Raw genomic sequence first — 23,095 nt, 5'->3', positions numbered from 1 at the left:
TAAAATGCTGCTGTTACAGATAGAGTATGCTGTTCATCTATAGCAAACAGGACGCGAATCAAGTTCCAGCGCAGCGAGAGGGAGCTTGGTCAGTGTTCCTGCCCCCACTCTGGTCCTCAACACTACATCGCCAGTGCTCCGCCGTCCTCACTAGCGAACCAGGCTGTCAGAACAGGCTTAGGGAGTCACAACAGGGTGACCTTAAGAATAGCTCATGCATGATGTACGGTGTACGTGTAGCGGCTGAAAAGGCAAAACATGGTGCGGTCTGCCGGCGTCGAGTGAGTGAGTGAGCGGGCAGCAGCGCGATCAACCAGCCCCCGGCGTGCCCAGCGCCCTGCTGGCTGCTGCGGGCTCCGGCACCGCGGCCCGACGGGCGGGGGAGGAGGGGGGGCCTCCGGCTGCGGTGCGGGAGCGCCGGGGGGCTGCCCGCGCCCCGCCCGCCCCGCCGGCGGGCTCGCCCCTGCCGCCTGCAGCCGCGCTCCGGCCGGGAGGGGGCAGCGCTCACCTCCGAAAGGCGCTGGGGGCCGGTGCCCCCCCCCCCCCCCCCCCGGGGCCGGGGCGCCGCGGCGGCCGCGCAGGGCTCCCCGCGGGGGTCCCGCCTTCCCTCCCTGCCCCGTCGAGGAAGCGCCGGCTACCGCGGCCGCTGGGGCGGACCTGCCACCCGCGGCTGCCTCGTCCCCGGCGGGGACGGGCTGCCTCCCCGGGGGCTCTCCCCGGGAGCCGGGCACCCGCCCGCGGCCATCGCAGCGCGGCTTCCTCCGTTCCCTGGTGCCGCGGGCTGCCGGGGCCCGGGGGCGGCGCATCCGCGGGGCCGGGCGCGCCCCGCCGGGTCTGCCGCGGGCGCGGCCCCGGCGGCGGCTGGGCAGCGCCGCCTCCTCCCCCGGCAGCGCGGGCGGCGGCGAGCCTCGCCCGGGACGCCGCGCGTAGGTAGGTAAGGCGGCCGCTGCCCTCGGGGCGCGGCGGGGGAGAGCCCGGCCCGCGGCACCTGCTGCCCGGCAGCCCCGCGGGGCGGGTGGGCGCCGGGGCCGCCGGGCTGGGCTGGGGGCGGCGGCGGCGGGTCGCCGGCTCCTTTCTGCGGGGCGCGACGTCAAGCGCCGGGGAGCGGCGGCGGCGGCGGCGTTCTGCCGGCTGGGACGCGGTCCCGGCGCCGCCGTGCGAGTGCGCTCGGGCGGGCTCCGCTCGTGTCCGCGGGAAACGCTTCCCGTGGGCTGTCAGTTACCTTCCGAAGTCCCAGAAGTGGGGAGAGGGAGGATTTTTTTTTTTTGCATATATATATATATATATATATGTTCGTGTTCCGTGTCCCCCCCCGTCCCCCCCCCCCCCGTTTGTTCATTATTTTGCCAGAAGAGCCGCTCGTGGTTTTTTTCAGTTCTTGGCCCTAAGTGGACAAGGAATATGGTTTTAATCATGAAAGTGCTTGCCTTTCTCAGCCGGAGCAAAAGAAGTTTTTAACTTACTTAAACTCCTTTAACAACCGAAGAATTTAAAGGAAATGAAAACTTTTCTAATGGTCACATTCTGAGAAACAGCTTTCGAGCAGTTCTTGGTAGCGTTTTGTTGGGACACTGCTGTGTGCAGCTTAGAGTTGCGCCTGTTTTCAACCTGCACGGTGGTTCTTATACAGAAAAAAAGGCTCTAAAATCCTTCTTCGTTTTTATGGACTTACTTCTGCCTCTGTATTTGGTCCTATACATAAATGGAGGTAGTTATTCTCATAAGTCACTATAAGGCATGTGAATGTGATGGAAAGCCTAACAGATGACAGAAGCTTTTTTCTTTGTAGAGATACTTTGCTCTCTACCACACTTGGTGGAAATAGGATTTGAGGAGGCATTTGAGTAAGAGGGATTTTTCCACGTAGGTAAAAAATGAACTGTATTCTATGCCTTTGGCCTGAAAAGTTGGCAGGACAAAATCTGGTGAAAAGATTTGAGAACTTAAGTGCTGTTCTTTTTCCAAAGTGGTGTGTGAATATCGAATGCAACAAAGGAAGTGATCGTGTAGATGTATCTTAATAATAATCTACCAGGAAACTCATCTGGCCTTCTCAGTTGACTTGTAAATTAGACATTTCTGCCAACGTTCTGTTACGTAATATCAGGGAGGAGTATTCTTTTTCTCGATCTGAAACTGCTGCTGTTATTTAGAAGTTCCCATTGTCTCCCCTGAGAATAGTTGTGGGGCCATTTCGGAAGGGTATGGTGTGTGAAATGGCCCGACATTGTTATGATCTGAATAACACCTTGAACGAGAATTCGCACCAGGGTATAGGAAGGATAGCCTATGACTAATACAGTGACTCAGAAGATCCAGTTCCAGTTTTTGGCTTTGCCAGCCAAAAACCAGCTCTCTGCATGGCCACACATCAGTCATTTGGCACCTGCATACCTCGATTTCCCATTTATAGATGGGGCATACAGTAATCTCAGGGCAGGAGCATACATTCTGTGTGCCTTCTACAAGTCTTTTAGGTTCTAAGGTGCTACCTAGAACAGCAAGCAGAATTTGTATTGCCATACATGTTTGTGCCCAAGTATTGAAGCTACAGAAGTCTTCGTTTGCACCAGGAGTTTTCACAGTTTTTGACTGGAGCACTCCTTTTTTTTATTTTCCGAATTGGCTTGGCTATTACTACATCTCTAGCTTCTTCTCCCCCCCGTCTCAGGAATTTTCCTCAATGTCTGCTGAAATTCTTAAAAACCCCGAATTTTCAAAAATTTACAGATTTTCCTACTGACTAACTGAGCTGTGTGAGTTGTACCTTTCTGGCTCAGCATCACTAAGACAAGCGGGTACCTCTAGACTACATTAATAATTAGAAGAGGGCTCTGAGGTGGAATAGTTGCCCTTCTCAATGGAAGCAGCATCTATCAATATCAGAATCAGATATAATGACTTTTGGTATCAAAAATTTGTTGCTCTTAATGGCTGTAGAGTTTGTTGTGCTGTTCTAGCTGTTCATGAAGGTGGAATGCAAATTACAAAAGTGTCGTTAAACACACAGTGTATCCCCTAACTTTGTTTGTTAGTTATAGGAGTTTGGTGGATGGCCAAGCCTGAGTAATGATGAAGCGTTACAGGTAGCACTAGAGCATACATTTGCATGCATTTGTAGAACCAAATGTTTCCAGTCCACTTCTTTGCTACCTTGTCAGTAAACTGTACAAATATGCTGTATGAACTCTTTAAATAAAGAGTTTGCTTTTGCTCTGGTCTCATGGCTTCATAGTGCCTAAACTAGGGAGTAGTAAATTCTAAAACCCATTAAAAAAATTCTTCATTAGAAAGCTACTATCTCTGTCAAAATGGGCATTAAAAGGATTAAGGGAGGTGAGACAGCTGTCTGGCAACGGTATTAAACAGATTTTATTTTGTTTTAGTTACCTTACATATACATCTGCTTTTATTTTTGTCCTTCAGTAGTGTATAACCCACATTTCACATTTCTAAGGTTTCTAAAATCTAGAACCCCATTTTATTTTTAGTTGAAATGAAAATGCTATGTTAAAAATGTTACTACAGGAATGCATAAAGAATACATGTTGCCAGCCTCAGGAGCAGACTTCTGTCTAAGAGGCATTTTTCTAGAGTTGTGTTTTAAAACCCAAATCTATTTTTAAAAGGTTAAAAAATGTGACACTTTTTTGGAGATTCTTTAAATATTTTCCCTGCTAAGGAGCACAAAATGGCTGTGGCTTCAACAAATTAAAGAGATATGATAGCCATGAATGGGGTGATGTTTTCTGGAGGAAGATTTAAGTTTCTTTTTGTCTCAAATTGTTGAAAAGAGAGCTATTTTAAAAAGCATTTAGCTGCATTGCTTCTGTTCACTTGCTTCAAGAGCAACTGTGTGTGGTGAAGTAATCAACACTAGTGCAAGCCACTTCATTATAAATTTAATAGGCAAGGGTTTATTTTACGTCTCAGTTTGAATATTGTTAGAAGGTGGTAAACGAATGTGCTTGCAAAGCTGCTAGCTGAGGGTTTTGCTGTGTCTTCTCCCTATCCCCCATGCTCTAGATGTTCAGGAGAGGCATATGTGAAAATGAAAGATCATGTCAAAAACCTTGGTTGTAAAGGTGTAAAACTCTGACTTTGGGAATGTAGTATTTATTACGTGTGTATTTTCAGCTTGCTACTTTTCTCCTTTCATTTATTGCTTCCAAGGTCTTTGAATCAGGTCCACAGCAAGGATCTGCATGTAAAAGAAAGTTCTGTACCATATTAGACCTGGTCACTGTTCAGCGTGGTTCCTGCTGCGTGAGAAGCTGTGAGTGAGCCTTTACGCATACATACGTAACGTAACTCAGATGGAATCTGTAAATTCAAAAATATGGTTTGGTTCAGTTGCTGTGCTTGTTGAGAGGAAGCAGTGGGATGAAGATTGTTAATGGAAGCTGGCTGGTCTGTGAGCACCACACTGGAATCTCACTGTTTTTGAAGAGTTTTAAGATCTGAGAAGTATAAACACAGTATGTACAATAATTCATATCCATTGTGGAGGCTGTCCTGTGGGCTGACGCAGCACCTACCTCCTATAGACTATTGCATGATAAAAAATGATAAAACGGTGATAATAATGACATGTAACACAGTCACCCAGTGGCAGAGAGCTCGGTAGAAGACCTCTTAATGTGCCAGTGCTGCTAGACTTTCACAATGCACAAGACATTTTGCTTAGATGAAGATGTTAGATTTTAAAGCATCACAAATGATGCTCTGGGGATTCCTGCCTACCTTCCAGTTGCCTCTGGGTGAGAGGCACCCTTGCTTTCCTGTTGCTCCAGTTGATCAGAGATAAAGATTTAATGTGCTTGTCTTGATGGTGGTAATACAACTGTAATTCTCAGTGTTTTATAGACATGAGTTTCAATGTGACCATCACCAAAAAGAAACAGAATTAAAAAAGGAAGAATTTCATTCCAAGGCATCTGCAAAGCATCATTAGGGGTTTGTTTACATAGCTTGACAGTTTTGACATTCAGTCAGTTGCTTTACAATTCATGAAACAGCAGTAGTGATATGTGGCACAGAGGTGTGGGGTTATGGTCTGAAAGGAGCATGTAGGGGGGCAGAGTCCAAAGACCTCATGTTTTGTTATCTTTCAACTGATACATGGAAGAGAAGCATGAAATATATATTTGATACCACTGCTTATACTTTGCAGCCATTTGCAAGGCTTGCACAGACTGTGGTCTGGTGCTGCTTAGTGAGCCATGGAGGCTCGTTATGGCACAGTGGAGCCCTGAGTTCAGGGAAGTCCATACGAGCAGCTGCTGGATCACTGTGCAGCATCAAAGCCAGAGTCCTGTCTTCACTTTCACTGTGTCTTTCTCCCACAGTTATATGCTTTATTTACAGGGAAGAGGAAAAAGTCAAGTTGTGAGTTGTAAGCCAGGTTGCTGTAGGATCAGGAAGTGTCCTTTTGTGTTTAGGAAAATGCTGATTGGTACACAGTAGGTGCTAGGACAGACAAATAGTAGTCACAGTGTTGGCTGAAGGGTCACCTTGTCAACCAGCAGAAATGCCTTTCTGCTGAGATTTAGATAATGCTTTCCCTTATCTAACTTCTTCGGTGTGTACAGAGTAAAAAATTTTGATAACTGACGTCTTTTCCATTGAAATGCAGTTAAGTCAATACCCAATGGTTTGTATTTTCCATCGGTCTGTTTCCTTATTGTGGTCCTTCTAACAACATGTCTTGATAACTGGGGAAACCATGCTATAAAATGGTAAAATTTGTAATGTTGAAAGAAATTGGATATAGGAGAGTCCCATAATTGTCAACCAATAAATAAAATACTGGGCGAGGAAAAGTGTTGGAGGGATTATTGAAATGTCTTGCATCTTTGATGAAACCCAAAATACTTGTTGATGTTCCTCTCAATAACTTGAGCTGGTCAGGAGTCTGGCAATAGCATTTGACACTAGATTTAAGGGGAGATTGTAGATTAAAAAAAAGTTAAGTAAAATTGTTTTCAAGATTTTTTGTTCTTTTTTGTATGTTTACCTCTACTTGACTGAAACATATGCTGCCAGTTTCTCCAGTTTGCAGCACATCACACTAAATGCTTCTATTAAATTAACTGCTAAACTGGATGCTGAGAAGGGTTTTTTTCTGTGTATAGATGAATCCTGCTACTGCTGACCTTGGCGTGAGCTCAGTATTTGTGGGCAGTGCCTGAAGCTGGACCCGTTTGTCTGTTAGATGCCCGTCCTGCTGGTTTCTGTATCAGAGGCAGAGATGTCAGAGGAAGAGATCAGGTGTTGCTCTGTGAAATGATGTGTATTCATGATGTCAGGCAGCTTGACCCTCGCCTTGCTGTGCAGAGTAGGACTGCTCCTCGGCACCCCAGAGCTGTGGTCCACATGGCATCTCTTGGGCGCTGGGGACCCTTGCTTTCTGTGGGGCTGAGCAGCGGTTTGCTGCACAGAGGAGGTGAGTGGTAGGGTGCATGTGATTGATAGTGTCTCCTTCAGCCCCTCACTCTGAAACGGAGGTTGCACAAGAGCTGTCCTGTAGCCAGAGCTGAGTATTTCCTCCCTACGTGCATCCTCTTCTTCTTCCTGCCCCTCCCAGCCACTTCCAGCAGCTAAGCTGAGTTCCTGTAAGCCCCAGATGGAGGAAAGACGTGAGCCATTCACGTAAACCTTTATTCTAAACAAGCAGCACTCTTGAGAGTGTGAGAAAAGCAGGAGAGGTCACTTACTGCTGTGGGTTGACATTTATGGGTTCTTCTGCAGGAAGCAAAAAGAGTACCATTAGGCACACCTTTGTATCCAGGAAACACCAGTATAAGCTGGTTTGTCAGGGGAGTGTATGTTCAAAGTACTGATGGTATTTCAACAAGGGTCTAGTCAGTGCTGTGTGGAAAACATTGATTGCTTCAGATGAGCTAAATCTTCAGGTTATTTATCCACTCAGGATCCATATTGAGTTAGGTACTTAGTATTTCCAAATTCTCAGGGGATCCACGGTGTGACACAAGCAAAGGGTGAAGGGAGATGAAGTCAGGATGGCATCATTTCTCCAATAAATTGTGTTTGTATTATCCAATACCAAAGGAGCTTGTTGTATTGGTGGTGCAATGATAATCCCCCAAAGGAAGGGCTAAATTATGCCTTCGTGTGCACACTTGCAGTAGAATAGGTAGACTAGACTGGATACCTGCCTTTCTCATCCTTACCAAGGAGGAATATGTTGAGATATGTCTCTTGAGTCTCTGGAGGTCGAGATAGTCATGTGAAAGAAGTAACGAGGAGTAGGTCTTACTCTGTTGGCATGGCATAATGATTTGAATGTGCTCATATTTTCTTGCAGAGGAGATCGTGGAGTTTAGTTTGGATGTGTTCCTTTAAAGAGGGAAAACCATTGCAGGTGAAGGGATTTTATACAGCAGAATAGAGCAATGGTGCAAAACAGCTGGCTGGCATGTCTCTCATTTCAGCCAGCCATGAAGAGATGCCCTGTATATATATGTAATCTGTGTGTGGCAGTAATTGTGAGTTGGTGACAGGTCTGGGATAGAAGTCAACGTGCTTCATCTGTTCTGTAAGGTGACACTTGTGAAAAGCTCCACCTTAAAATACTCCTTGTGGAATTAACGTTTTGGTTTCTTAATTTCTCTTGTGACCCTGTTTTCTTCTGTACAAACAGCACTGTGCTTCCCATGCTGCTGCTCTTAACGTTGGGTTTGGGATGCTGCTACTGGAAACTGCAGAGCTTTGTCTCTGTCTGTCAAAGTGAGATGCCTTGGAGTCAGCTGCGGGATACCTCCTCCCTCCACAGAAAATAAGAAACCCCTCTGTCTGAGTCTCGCTGCTGACTAGGCTGTCTGGATTAGTGTCTGCCTTGATACCCTTTTCTTACAATATGAAAGGGTTTTGGGTTTGTTTTGTTGGTTTTTTTTTTTTTGGCTGAACATTTGTGGCCAGTGATTTTGTAAAGGGTTTTACCTTCTGTTTTAAAGTTATACTGAAGTCAAACTGCAAGAATGTAGGTAGTTGTGAATGTAGGTGAATTGACAAGCACCAGGAGATGAGTATTAACAAACTTGTGGTTTAAAAGGAGTGTGTGCTGGGGTGTTGGATGGGTGGGTCATTTTTGGTTTTGATTGAAGCTGTGCATTTAATTTCTGCAGTTTGTAGGCAGGGAACTTTTCAAATCCTATCTGACTCATAGCAGACTGTACCTATGCATTAACAAGCAGTGGGCTGCACACTGTGTTGTTCTTGGAAACTGTTCAGCTGTAAAAACAAGGCCACATCTGAGCTCAGACAGCCTGCTCTTAAGACAGACTCTCTTTTTTCATAGCCTGTTTCAGGAAGTAGAAGACTTGTGTGTAGTTGTTGAGCCCACCTTATTGTTTTAAAGATGTGGAGTTGCTTCTGGTATGCTTCTATTCGTTGACAGGGATATTATTTTTACAGTATGAATTTTGAGGATGTAGTGAGTTTGAAATATAATAATAGAAATCAGAGTTGCTATGATGACTGTAATTATAGTAATTCCAGTGATGACTTGTATCAGTAGCTTGCTGTTTAGGGTATCTAAGGCAGCCTGCCTTGGGGATATCTTCTATGAAGTTGCTGAAAAACCAGCACCAGACACTTGGGATGTTGGTGTGGAGTAAAAGTTGCTACAACTATACCTCAAGGTCAAATTCTGTTTTTTGCCTCTAGAGGTAAGAAATGCTGCAATTCCTACTACTTCATTTGCTGCAGCTACAAATGTCTTAGTGGCTGGGCTCTGCCTGACCTGTTTTGTTTACTGTTTCTATTGTGTAAAAAGCACATAGCATGTTAACTAGGACAAGCCACCCCTTCTCCAGCCTTGCATGGGCATCATTACACCAGCGTTTCCTCATTCTGGGGAAGTTTGGGGCAACTGGATAGCTGATAAGATTAATATCCTTTTTCTTCCCTAATTCTGGAAGATGTCGACTTAGTTTGCAGATATGAATGGTGTATAATGATATCAATGCCTCCTGATGGGTGTGTAATAATGCCACTGGTTTATTTTGTTTCTAGATGCTGTGACAATGGAGTTGAGCTGCACTGAAGTACCTCTTTATGTAAGTTCTACACCACCAGGCTTCTGCCTGGAGAGTCTCTTTCTTTTGGGTAACAGCTCATTCAAAAGCAGGGTGGATGAAACCAAAACCCATTCTCTGGTTGTCTTGAGGCTGTTGAATGTTGCTGTCTGATGCAGGCATGTGTGGGGATGATGGTTTTCAGTACTGCGGCTCAGTTGTCTGAAGTAAGTTTAAAATTATTTCCCCTTTGTAATCATTATTTTCTTCTCCTTCAGTAGTCTCAATTGAGTTTTCGAAAGCAGAGTTAGTGCCTGTGAACAGACACCGCTCGCTCTTTCACACAATTTATGGCTGTTTTTTTCCCTATAAGATTCCAAATTACCATTCTGTCCACTTCCTCAAAGCAGGAAATTGTATGTTCTGTCAAAAAATTAGTAAGTTGAAGTCTGTAATCAAATGGAATTTTTTCTTCAAAACCTGAAGTGATTGCTTAAAATAGGTGAACTCATAGTTCAAAACCAGGTAGTAACAGGAGTGAGGACATGCATTAGATAAGCTTAGTTTACTTGGTGCATTCACTGGGTTGAGTATGAGGACTAAAACTTTGGTAGTCTAATCATTATTATTAATAAACTATGGTTGTCTTTTTTGACTTGTTCTGCTGTGGTTTGCAATGAGAATGACAGTAGCAGGGGTAAATGAATGTTGATGTCTAGGAGGGTAGTGGGTGGACAATGAATGGTTTTCAAAAGGGTGGTAAAAGGTGAAACAAAGACAGAAACAAAACAATTATCTGCTTATTGTGATGAGATGGGGATGGAAATGGAGGAGTACAAATATTCTGTACCCTGGAGTATTAAAGGAACATAGGATTGCTAATGCACCAGCACAGGTTTTCATTGTATTTGTCAGTTTGGGAGTGGGAACCTCAGGCTCGCAAAAATCGGATGCAGTATCTTTAAAGGCAGTGTGCGTGTGGGGGGATTTGTGAGGCGTGCTCATGTGATATTGGTTGTGTTGTGCAAGGTTTTAAAAACAAATTTTTATGGAAAGAATAATCAAGGACATGGTGCTATTAGATAAAATTCAGCATGGTTTTATCATAGATGGTTGTGTCGGACTGATCTGGCATCTTTGCATGATAAGATAACTGACCACTTAGAGAAGGACAGTGCAATGGATTTAATCCAAGTTGTTAAAAATGAAACATTTGATACTGTGTCTCACAGGAAATTCTTATGGAAGATAAAGAAGGTGGAGATGAATATAAGAAGATAAGGATATATGGAGACTGCAAGAACAGTTATTAGGGTAGAGAGAAAGATATTACAAGTGATACCTCTTAAGGATCATACTTAAGGCCGGTTCTGTTTAATATTTTGATTATAACCCTGAGAGCCAGATGTAGGCTTGTGAAATTTGTGTAAATCTGTGGACGTCATAATATTGGGAGATGTTGGTTAGTACTGAGGAGAATTCAGTTATTATGTGGGAAGATTGCATTTTCCCACCTTTTATTTACTCCAGTTAATAAGAGCATGGTACAAAGCTGTGCATTTGGGGAGTAATAGTGATACATCTGTTATGAGCTAGGGGCTCATCAGGTGGAGGCATAGAGTGCTTGGGGTGTATTAGTCACTTTTACAGCGATGGATGTGAGAACATAATTTTAGTTGGGAACATTTGCCCTAAGCTTTGCACAAGCGAGAGCCTGTACTGGACCTGAGCGTTGGAAACTTGCTGGTTGTGGTCTGCAGCCTCTCACCAACCCAAATGGGTAAGTCCCAGAGGGGTCTCCTAACCTGCTAACAACCTGATGAGAGTGGTTTGGATTGCCCTTAGGAGGTCACCAATTTGTTTTCTTATGGGTGGAGCTGGTGGGGGTGGTGTCTTTCTTCTGGGTCCCCAGTGTCCTAGCAAGCCTGAGGATAGTGGTGAAACATGGACTTCCAGAGACTTGGCAGCAGGAACACCTGGGGTGAGTTTCCCAGAAACTGGCACTGTAGTAATATTTTAACAGCTTCTTGTATTTTGTGTAGGTGAGTGTGTGTGTTTGTGGGAATGAGGGTATGTAAAGCTTTCAGGGCTTCTGCAGGGAATGGGAAGGGGCTATGTGAACACCCTAAGGTGACTGAGAAAGATTCAAGGTTGTCTCTCAACTCCCATCTAAAACTTGGGGAGGTCTTGGCAGACCTTATACTGAGGTCATCTGAGGTTGATGTAGTTGCTCTGGTGAGTTACTGTCTGAAAGTGTTGCAGCTTCACAGTCTTGCCCCTCACAATATTGTTCCTAATCTGGGTACTTCTCAGTGCATCTGGGAAGATCAAAGAGGTCTGTCCATCTTGAAAAAGTCCTTGAGTCAAGGCATTTCTTTTCTCTTAGTTGGTTCCAATTACTTCATCAGTTCTGGAAATTCTTTCCAAGTGCTCCTGCTTTAGTTGCATGACTTTGCTGGAGAACACAATCAAATCAGCATTTAAATTGGATGTGAGAGTCCTTTCTGATTGTGTAGTTCCTGAGACTGTTTTCATTAAGCAGTTCTCTGGCTAGCTGAGCTTATCTAAAATCTGTTGAATATCCATAAGCAGGGATAGAGAAAGCATCTCTTGGGAAGACTGAGGGAACAGGACAGATATTTGCATTGTGGTGAATTCAGGTATTTCTCTGATGTGTTCTAGTCCCTTTTAAAGGGCACAGTGGAACTATGGAATACTGTGTCATGGCAATTGCATACAGTTCACATGCAACTTTAAAAATGTCAGCGTATGGTCATAACACATTATTTTCCACAGGAGAAGTGGAAGTGGTCAAAAGATAGGAAGTAGTCCCTTCTTTCCAGCCTCTATAAAAGCATAGGGTTTTGTTCTTGAGGGAGAGATCTACTGTATGCTGGGTCCAAAATTAGGATGCTTTTCATACGGTATTTAAACGTGCTTAGCATCTATATCAAGTGGATTTTACACTCTTCTTTATTCCAAGAATGTCTGTCTGAGAGGCTTGTACTTCACATCAAATTATCTGCGAATAACTGCAGCTCTGTGTTTATAATACACGTTTTTAAAGATTATATGCAAGGTACTTTGTTGACTTGCTGTATGTGAGCAGCTGTTACACAGCTGGAGGATGCATCCATACAGTGCTGTTACTTCAAACTGCCACACTTCGTCAGTTACTGAATTTCTTTGCAAATCTAAAATAGTACGTGTAATCTGGTTGGCTGAGTGACAGCTGTTTCTTTTTTGTTACAGAAGAGGGAATGCATTCAGAAAGCTCAAGGACCTTGCTGGGTAATATAATTTTTTTTGTGAAATATAATTTAAAAATACTCTATGAAATTACTCCATTTCAAAAATGCATTATTTTGATACACTTCTCTTTATATGTAATTTTTGTGGCAGCAATACATTAAAATCTAATTACAACAGACATAAATGTCATGGTTTAAAAAATAAATGGTAATGAAACAGAACATTAAGTATTTGAAGCAGATGCTTTTCAGTTAATTTGAGGAGCCTGTTTCTGCCTTATAGACAGCAAAATACTGTTAACCACATCATAAAATTACTCCATATAAGCCATTCTAATTTTCAGAATTGACTAGCCAAGGATAAACTGAAACATCATACATGTTGTCTCTTCTTTCAGTGCTAATAATACATTGTTTAAGTAAATAGAACTTGAATTTAATTAGCTTTTGCCTCCTAAATTATGCTTTTTTAACTGATACAAATAAAATTATATTTATCCAGTTCTTTCTGTAAGGAGAGTGGCAAGCTGAGCCTTTTCATTTCACAGTGTACCAAACACAGTGTATGGAATAAGACCATGCTGTCTTCAGGAAGCCACTGGCTTCATTGTACATGGAAAAAAGACTATCCATGAAAGATAAAAAGCAAAATACTTGATGAAGCACTCTTCAGATATTAAAGAATTTATGTGTGGCAGTTGTTCCTCCTATTGAAAGCAGTTTCTAGTGTGGAAAAACAAATCTCTGTCATGGAAAATCTTTCCTTTTTTTTAATGGTAGGTGACTGTTTTTTGTTTGTTTGTTTTAAATAAATGTTATTGATTACCAACATTACCTTTAACATTGGCAAAGAAGTATCTTGCTGCCCTGGGACAAACATACTGTGGGAGCAGTCAAATCTCAAGAGCAGAAAATAAGTGATCTCAGAAGTTTGTAAATTATTCTCTGCTGAGAGCCTGATGAATGTTTCCTGTGGAAGCAGCAGAGAGAAGTAAAGAGACGCTGAGCCATGGAGGACATCCAGAGCAGTTCCCTGTAGACATCAGAGGGGCTGTATCTCCTAAGGAGATGATGCTGGAGGTTGTGTGTCAATTTTCTTTCCAAAGGAGTATTTGGGTATGTATTCTCCAGGAAGAGGGACAAACATGGGCTCCCAGCTTCGAGACTCAAGATCTCCTGGAAAATAAAACTTTCACTTGGTCCTACACTGTATGTTGCTTACTATTCTCAAAATGCACTTTCCTAAGATACCACATGCTCCTGCCTACAACCACTGGAGTTCGCTAAAAGTGCTTGAGGTCAAAGCTTAATTAGCTTCTCTTGTATTCTGGTACACCAAGTCTTTCCGTCTTAAGTGTCTGCTGGTTTGTTCTTGTTTGGGGTTGGGTTTTGTTTCTGACACTTACAGCTTCCTTAGTGAAGTGTAGGTGTGAAGGAGGAGGGATGCTTATGTATTCACTGTTTAATACCAGTGTATTGAAGTATCCCTACAAGTGGTGAGGGTTCAGCAGACTTTCCTCTGACTGGGTTGGGGAGAGCTGAGAGTAAGACGTAGCACAGGGCTGCTCGCAGCTACAGAGCATCCAAGTGTCTGGAGACTCTCCCACCTTAGATAAGCTTGGTGATAGTCTTTGCCTGGGCTGGGTCTGCAGCGTGCCAAGCGTGTCAAGTTTTCTAGGGTTTCTTTTTCCCTAACTTTTTTCTGTCCAGTATGTTTCCTCCTAGTGGTCTTTATGGAGTTTGCACGGTCATGCCTGTTCTTTGCTTGTCTGGCTGTTAGTTTGTTTGGGTTGGTGATTTGCTCTGGGCGATGTGATATTGGCTTAATGCTTTCTTTTAGGCGCCTGTGTTTTCCATCACTGTAATAATGTCAGTGCCTGGTGATCTTTGTGTGCACCATTCTTTGCAATGCTCTTTCGTAGTCAGGAGATGTTTAACTTCATTTACAAAGAAGGTTTAGTGTCATAAGTGCAGCATTGTGCTGAAAACGTTAGAAAGGTGTGGTGAAACACACTCCTGTCCAGGTTTCTCAGATCCTAACATAGGATGCTAGGATGGGGCAGCATCCTTCCTCTGTAACCTGTTTAGAAGTTAAATATGTCTGTAGTGGAAGTGGAAACTGCTTCTAATGCAGCTTGCTCATGGCATGTCCTCTCAGGGGATGTGCATCCCATGGGATGCAGGTGCATCCCATCTCATGGTTCCAAAGAAAGGAGTGCAGCTGCTTTAGATGGAGGTGCACTGAGTCTGCATTCACAGCCATCTCCCCTCCGAGAATAAATGGAAGCCAGAGGAACCACGTCTCAACCTTTGTCCCCTCATCCTGCAGAGAAGCGAGAGGTACTGAGGCTAAGGGCTGTTCCCATGAGGGTTTGGAGCACTCGAGGCAGCGTGTCCTGAATTCATATGCTAGTTCATGTGCATGTACAAACCTGGGCCACATCTGCACCAGCATTTCGCTTCACCCTTACACTGCTGGAACTCAGCCTTGGTAGCAGTGAAGGGGGAGGAGCAAGTGCAGCCTGGTGGCCGTGGCTGGCCTTCCAGGTGGACTTACTCTGAGCAGGATGAGGTGACAGTGTAGCTTCCCTGCTGCCTCCACATTAACTGCTGGCCCAAGAGGTTGACTCTCTTAAGAGAGAGTAGGCATCCAAAAGTGGAAATTAAATGCTGGTGTGTGCAAGACAATCAGGCAGCTTTTTTTATCACATGCAATATACCTGTACCCTATCCCTACAAAGGCATGTCTATATTACAGCCTCCGTTAATTATCCCTTGGATCCATGCTGTTTTATTTCCTTCTGTCCCTAAGTAACAATTTTGAAGTTCTTTTGAGCTTTTGTTGCTTTTTCAGAGGATATACCCCCCCTCCAGGAGTTTTTAGGCAAACACCTGGGCTACAGCCAGGTTCATTAGCGTCTTCACTGTTTTCTTAATCTGCGATCTTGTGGTTCCTCAGGGATGACCTGGCATAATTCCTGGGGACCCAGCTGAAAATGCAACTGCTTATTCACAGGTACCTTGGCCATAGAAGGTATTTGAGTAGGGAACAGAGAGGAGAAAGTGGAATAAAGGACATATTTCATACCCAAGGGGTGCAGGCAACAACAGCAAATTCCTGGACTGATTTTTAAGATTCTTCAAACCAAAGCCTGCTATACTAATGGACAGTTTAACTACCTGGATTTCTATAGGTGAGAAACGTGATGAAACAGAATTAATTCTAAAATGTTTTGGTTCACAAATAAGCTCACTTCATTATTCAGTAAAATAAAAGACAAGCGAGTAGGCACTGCCAAAGGAGTGAAGCAAGGGAGCTCTGTCCAGCCAGCTGCCAGGGGCCATCCTGCCTTGCCCTGTTACTGGCTTTCATGCTCTGGCATTGAATTAGCCCTGGCACTGTTGTACCATCTGCACACCCGACAGCAGTGGCATGGAAGGAGAAAAATAATTAAAGAGTTTCGTAATGGACATTTGCACAGACTACTTCCAGGCCGGTTTCAGAATATGCATGCAGTTCTACAGTGGAGGAAATTAAAGACCAAAGTTTCAGATTAGGAGTCAAAGTCCCGTTGAAAAGATCAGAAGGCAAAGGGTGGCAGAAAGTTCAATCTGAAAAGAGGATTTTAATGCATATCCAGGGTTTGGATTAATTTGGTACTCTGTCAGCAACTTCTGGTTGTCTGGTCTGGTTTTACCTCAAATGTGGGAGTTTTCCAAAGTGCACTGTGTTGGTTGATGTTGCTCCAGCTGAAGGCAATGGTGCACTCTGATATTCACACAATCCTCAACACTTCTGAAATTTTCAGTTCTGCAATGAGGCCCATGCAATAGGTGACTAAATAAACAGGGTTTAATTTGTACTCTGGCAGTGTGTCCAGGAATAATTTGAGCACATATGCTGGAAAATGTTCAGAAGTACATAGGCAGAGGGACTCTGAAACCACTTGGTGAGGCAGTTAAAAAGTCATGAATCATCTTGTTTGGCAGGAAGAAATTCCAAATTTTTTTTCTGAAGTATGTTATTTGTATGCCTAGTTGGATCTAGAGTGACAAATGAGCTGCAATTGTTACCTTCAATGCATGGGTTTCATGTGCATGAGAACTGGGAAACAGAATGAACAGAAATAATTCAACAATGTAATTCTATTTTCTAAATGGTTGAAGTGAATTTCAAACTGATACATGATTCCGGCATGCTTTTGCATGATATGAGCAGGAAGCGGCAGTAGGACTTACATATTGATACTGAAGTGAGTAGTTGATCGTCTACCTTGCCAAGCTGTGTGCCTTCCCAGTTCCTCCATGCTGAACTAAGAAGAGTTGAGGTAGGAATAGGGGTAGAAAGGGTTAGAGATTTCCATGGTGGGATACAACTTTTGGATTTTCTGCTCTTGCCATGTGTCGGTGTCTTCTAGCCAGCACTATGTGGAAAAAAGCCAGTTTTCTAGCCCATCTTGCCCATCCTGTGTTTCCATGTTCTTTGCTGTTGCAGTAGAGTTGGCCATATCCTGGGCTTGTCTGTGTGTTCGGCCAGGCTGGTGCCACTCTCTTGTTTAGATGGTGATTTCAAAACACAAAAAAGAGATGTGGTTTAAAATGTAAATGTGTACTGGGCTTCCAGCATTTGCTAATGCATGGAGCTGTGTTCGCTGGCCTGATCCAGTGCTGGCTGGAGTCGTGAGTGTTTTGTTCTTGACACCCTGTGGGATCCTGGTCAGGTCTGTCATGGGTGGCTTGCATGGGGGCACACAGAAGAGTGTGCACAGGCTGGCCTGTGTTTGGGTCCAAAGTTGCTGTCGGAATGAGACTGAGAAAATACATGTGAAAGAGTGGGATCTATTTTAAAAGATAGGAAGGAAAAGAGCAGGTACTTCAAAGCATGTCCATCAGCAGTCAGATCATTTTTTGTTCCCATGGTGTATTATTTTTCCTCCATTTTTTGTTTTCCTGTTCACTCCTTAGACTGGCATTTTTTTGGGCAGGGACTTTGTGCTTACATGTATTTGTGTAGTATCTGCAACAGTAGAGTAGTGACTGATGTCACATAGGACATGAGAAAATAAGTAATTTGATTTGTATATTGTGAATCAAGTCAACTGAAAGAGGTAACTCCTTTTTTTTAGTTAACAGTTACATGTCAGAATGGATGTTCATTTTCTATTAATATGCCTTATTGCAGAAGTTTTCTGACCTGTGTATGTGAACAGTTCATTCCCAAGCTGCTTAATTCCTCTGTATGATTTTATGCACCAACATAAATTGTGTTGCCATTGACAGCAAAACACTGAATGATATTTTTAACGACAGACTGGCAAGAATGTTAATACATGTTTTGGCACTGTGTAATGCTTGAAAAGATTTTTTTTTTCTTCCTTCCCCCCGGCCCCCCTTCTTTCTGATAAAGGCATCCAGGATATATTTACGTCTATCCAGTAGTTCAAGAGTTAGAAGATATCCCATTCTCCACAAGTATTGACTACTTTGCCATATAGGAGACTGAAAACTTTTCTCCACCTTACCTGTTGTCACAGTTCGGTTGTGCACTAAACACGGCTTTAAGACAGCTGGTGACAAGTTAAAGAAAATAGTGACCATGTGATGCAAAGTGCTGATGTGCTATAAACTTGCTCTCTGGTTCAGATTGTTTAAAAACATTGGTAGATTAATTCTGCACTAGCAGCCAGATCAGGTATTGTCACTTTTTTTTCTGCTGACATACAGCAGGCATAAAAAGCACAAAGCCAGCATAAGCTCTGTATCGTGTACTCTCATTAATTCAACAAAAATGAGATTGTGAGCCCAGGTCTGGTGTGGGTCAGGTTAGTGTGGCTGGGTGTTGTTCATGATGATGTGTAAATGGTCTTGCTGCCAGCTGTACCTTTACATGAGAGATCAGTGTTGCCAGCCTGTGTTGAGGAAGAAATTAGTAGATGCTTTCATTGTGTTCATCTTTATGATTTGCGGAGTCATTGCGGGGTTTATTGCTCTTGGCTGAGTTCCTGGAGCCACCTACTTGTGATCATATAAAGTGTCTGAGCTTCTGCGTTTGGCACTAGAATATATTTCTGGAATGGCTGGTTGTTCAAGTTATATTTGTGTGTATTTGTGTGCCTTTTGATCTTCCATTATGAGTTAATCCCTTCAGTGCCCTAGTTGTTCCTTTGCCCTGCCATCACCGTGTATACCAGTACAGCAGTGCAGCGTGAAAGCTTTATGTGACAGCTGCATCGCAGCATTATGCTTTTTTGGCCGCCTCCTTGCTGCATGCCATGATGTTTGTTGCGGCCTAAAATTCTGCCAGGCTTCCCTTGCAGCCTTGGTGAACCCTAAGCTCCTGCTGTCTGTATGCTTGACATCTTTTTGGGGATGGTGCTTTGCAGCAGGGATGAAAGCAATGCAAGCTGGAAGAGCTGACAGAAGCTAAATGAAGAGCAAAGGGCTGACTGAGAGGGTGCAACAGTAGAAACAGGACTGAGGAAGGCAGTTTTCTGTGGTAAGATGATGCTGTAGAAAATAAGGACCTGGAAAGCATCTGGGCACATTGCTTGTGCACTGAATGAAATGCATCAATATGTCTAATATGTGTTTCTTTTTAAAGTGGATAACATTAGAGGCAACTTAGCAGTGCAGAGCACCAGAGACTTGCAGACATATGTATGTCATTACCTGTTACTGGGCTCCTTCTTTTTAGAGGAATTCTATTTGGTTTTGCAGCAAATAAGCAGTATTTTAGATGTCTGCTTTTTTTTTTTTTTCTAATTCTGTTGGATTCTAATTCCTTTTCCTGGGGCCAAATCTTGCAGTTCTCAACAAGAAGCTTGTTCTTCTGCCTGTGCCTGTGAAGAGTGAGCCTGTGTTGAGACTTTTGTCATTGGTTTGGATGTAACAGAATGCTCTATTTTTTTCCAGTTTATTTGGGCTACTTAGCAGTCAAAAATGGTGGCAATAGCTTCTACCAATGCTTACGCTTCCGTTTAAAAAGGCATTGCGTCTAAACCAAAGTGATGAACTTGCTGATATTTCATATCAAAAGAGGGCTGCTTGTTGGTCTTCATTAGGAAATTTCTCTGTTAGTGCTTTTCTCTTCAAGCTTGTACTGGGACCTTGCTAGAAGCATCCTTCAGATTATATTCTGGGACTCAAGTGGTCACTGAACCCTTTTTTCTCACTCTTTTGACAAGAACGGAGAGCTGCCTTAGCTGCTAGTTGTCGGGCTTCCCTTGTCCTGTCTTGCCTTAAGCAAATGTGGGGGAGATGCTTCTTATTTGTGCCCAGAGGTGTCTGCTCAAACGGTTCCTTTGCATTTCTCACAAAGCTGCCTCACACTGAAGAAGTACCTACAAATACTTGGTGCGTAAAGCTGATGTTGTTTGGAGAATCTGCCGTGGCATGTTTCCTGCATGCAGGCAGTGGCTTGGGCACAGGCGTAGAGGCTGAAGACTGGCATTTTACCTGGTGCGAATAAGTGAGGTTCTTGGGGTCCTGGTGGACTTTTGCCGTGTAAACTGGCAGAGGACCAGCTCTTGTCAAAGCAACCATACGTGCATATTTAATTTTTATAAAAATCTACATGTGGGCTTTTGGGCATGACCGTATCATCACATACCTTGTCTTCAGTCTGTACATGGAATTATGGTTGTTCTGTTACCCTGAATAGAAAAGAAATTAATTCTACTCAGTTGCTTCTTCTCTTAAGTTATTAATTGGGACCCTCCCCCCCCTTTTTGTTTAAGATGTATATAGTTAGAAAATTAATGTTGCAGAGAAATGTTGATCTTTTATCTCCTATTTTGTTTTTCAGTTTATTACTCCTTTCCTTCCCTGGGTTTAATTGCTGTTTCATTGTGTGTTTAGCCTTGAATCCCATTGCATTCCATTGTTAAACAAGTCCATGACAACACTTACTGCAGCGTGTCAACAAGAACTGTCTGGTGGATGTTATAAAAATATCACTGAACATTAGAAAGGCATATTTATATCTTTGTCCTTGTTATTAATGATTTGAGTATGGTTGTTTTGTGTTTATTTACAGTTTCCCTAGTGCTTTTTTAGCATCTTTTGAGTAGGATTGTTCATAGCTGCAGCTAAGTTGCAGCAAAGGTCATTGAAACTGTATGGCTGCTCAGGGAGAGTATCTTGCCACTATTCTTGTCTAAGCACACGTAAAATATGTTTAAACAATTCAACTTAAAATATAAAGATTTTCTGAAGTGTGTCTTTTGAACAGTGAAGAAATATTTATGTTAAATTGTAGTGGCTAGTGGCAGCTAGAGGAAACACAGCAGTGGCACCATGGAGGAAAAAAGCCCCGTTATTGCTAGCAATACTTGGGGATTTGCATTTACTTTGAGATGTTGGGACTTGCATTTTGGGAACAACGAAACCATTTTTTTTACCCCTGCACATAGATATTTTTCTTAGAGCATGTAATTACAAACATGATGTCTGTTTGTACCATTATATTTACAGATAATATCTTTGGAAACGCTGGATAAAACATTCTTTCTCAAGCTATTGTGTTGTTTATACAGTTTGGTAAAGACATTTTTAGTATACTTTAGAATGCATTATTTTTATGGTAAAAGGCTGTTGGGAAAATAGATTTATCCAGGCTGTGTATGCAAGGATAGGGACCAGTCGTTGAAGTTTTGAGTGTTAGCCAGCGCAATGGCCTGGATCTGGAACCCCAGTAAAGGTCTTTTTATGTTGCAGCTGTTTTGCTGGGGCAGGTTGCTGGTGAAATAGATGGTGTTACCTAAAGGAATCCAAAGTGGAAGAAGCTCGGTTCAGGTTGAGGGCCAATTGTTTATTAGGGCTCAGGGCGACTTGCAGCAGAGTAGGCATCAGGCACACTGGAAGTGCCATGGTCGCTCCTTCAGCCTGTCCTGCCTGCCTGGATGCCGCTGTGCCTCAGCTGTGGGGGTTTGCTACCTCCCTTCCCCTCTTCTCCTGGTGGGGAGCCCGCCCCAGTCCCTCGCTGGCATGCAAAAGGGGGTCAGACCGTGGCTGGAGGTGGGAGCTCTTCTCCTGAGGCTGTGGGGAGTCTGGTCTTTGCTGCTCCCTACCCGGGATGTGGGGCTCAGGGGACCCTGCTGCTGCGTGCCCGACCTGGTCAGCTCTCAAGCACCCTAGAGAAACCAAAGGAAAACATACATCTGAAAAACCTGTTTGGTTACACTGAAGGAGTGCGTAGACCTATAAATCCTGTTAAAAACACAAACCTTCCTAATGTCCTTCTCGGTGCCGGAGCCAGGGCAGTGTTTTCACTGGTAGTAAAAGCTATGCTTTCCTTTATGGATCCCAGAGAGGTCAAAGCTGCCAAGCACTTGTTCAGCCACAGGTTTAATGAGTTTAAGATTGGTGTCTTTCTTAAAGCCCCTGTAGCTGCAGCCTTCTCTCCCTAGTCTTCCTGCATGCTCTTTTGTTTTTTATTTCAAGGATTGCGGTGATAATCCTGGCTGTCATTAAATCAGTGGCAAAACTCCTCCTGGCTTCGATGGACTGAGGGTTTCTCCCATGCTCATCTGTACAATTTCTGGTATCTTTCTGCAGTTGAAGGTGCTCATATGGCTGCCTGAAGTTCTCTGCTGTTACAGGTCTGGACGGTGTTTGAGGGATCTCCACTTCCCATGTGTCCCTGTGGTGGTTCGATAGAGTTGAGCACTTGTTTTGAGCCACTCAGGTCTAAGTCTAAGTAAGATAATGGCTGGCTGGTATCAATAAGTGTCCTTTGACTTAAAATTTGCTTCCACTCCAAGTCCATCAGAATCAACACTGTGAGCTTGAGGGCAAGGACCTTCCCCAGCATCTACCTGAGAAACCAGCTGTGACCAGGGGCTGTGTTGATTTGCCAAGACAGTGAAGTGGCACATCCTTCCCCATGCTTTGAATGAATGGGGATTGAACTATCTGTGGTCCACAGGGACCCTGAGAAGCATGCTTCAGCATACCTACACATAGAATTAAACCTGTAAATCCTTGTTACGTTTTTCCAAGTTCATGAGGATATAAGTAAGCTTGTTAGGGAGAGGAAGGAGTGGGAGAGAGGTTGAACTGTCATTAGACAAATGAACTTGTGAAAATAGTGTCAAAGACACCTAGCAACTCGTGGATTGTCAGGAATCTGGCCCAGCAAAGTCCTCTCATTCAGGCCACTTGGCTGGTTTTCCAAAGATGAGGCACCTGTGTGACTTACCCAGTTTGGGTTTTGGTACCTAGAGGATAAGTGTTAAGCCTAAATTGGTTCTGTATTTAGAAATGCAGAAGAAATAAGCCAGCTGGGATGTGTTTCCGGCTTCAGTGTCTGGAATGAGCTCAGAACAAACATTGCTCTGTAGGAGCACGATGTCCCCATTTCAGGTAGTGCATATATCATAAATTATTTCTGTTGTTTTTGCTCTTTTGTACTGATATGTGAATTATGGCTTAATTACCTACTTTTAAATGCTGATAACTGTAATTGTAGTCTCTTCATGCTTTAGTGATAGACCAGCGTCAGAGGTTTTTTGCAGATTTGAGAAGGTGCTTTGGTTGTGCCTTGCAGAATGGGGTGGGGAGCAGTGGAGAGGTGCTTTTCTCAGATGTGGTGAGGGTGATGCTGAAAAAATGTTTTTTATGAGTATGAATTTCTTATGGAACTCCTGGAAATGTGTTTCACTGTTGTTTACCTACACTATTTAATTGTTGTGGTAGTCTAGTGGATATATGTTTTGACTGAGAGACTGGATTGAGCACTTGGACTCTGCCAAGAAGAGGCTCTGTTACAAAAGAGGTAGCATATCCCCAAAATCTCTGGGAAGGCCT

General features: G+C 43.5%; 1 protein-coding gene across 3 annotated transcripts in view; it reads left to right on the top strand.

Annotated features, from left to right (window-relative positions):
* The first annotated feature begins 562 nt into the window (after nucleotides 1-562).
* The window catches only part of ARHGEF28 (Rho guanine nucleotide exchange factor 28), a 125,103-nt gene continuing 102,570 nt past the window's right edge, over nucleotides 563-23,095 (top strand). The window contains exons 1-2 of one of the 3 annotated variants that reach the window (XM_069776615.1): nucleotides 563-930; nucleotides 9,037-9,080. In XM_069776615.1, coding sequence (XP_069632716.1) covers nucleotides 9,048-9,080 — 33 coding nt within the window. In that variant the 5' untranslated portion in view covers nucleotides 563-930; nucleotides 9,037-9,047. Of the gene's footprint in view, nucleotides 935-9,036; nucleotides 9,081-23,095 lie in introns of all 3 variants that reach the window. The other 2 variants (XM_069776616.1, XM_069776617.1) reach the window with 2 other exon arrangements.

The sequence above is a fragment of the Haliaeetus albicilla genome, chromosome Z, assembly GCF_947461875.1.
Source record: "Haliaeetus albicilla chromosome Z, bHalAlb1.1, whole genome shotgun sequence".
NCBI classification, from domain to species: domain Eukaryota; kingdom Metazoa; phylum Chordata; class Aves; order Accipitriformes; family Accipitridae; genus Haliaeetus; species Haliaeetus albicilla.
The sequence above is the reverse complement of the archived record's forward strand: the minus strand, read 5'-3'. Positions and strand labels throughout refer to the sequence as shown.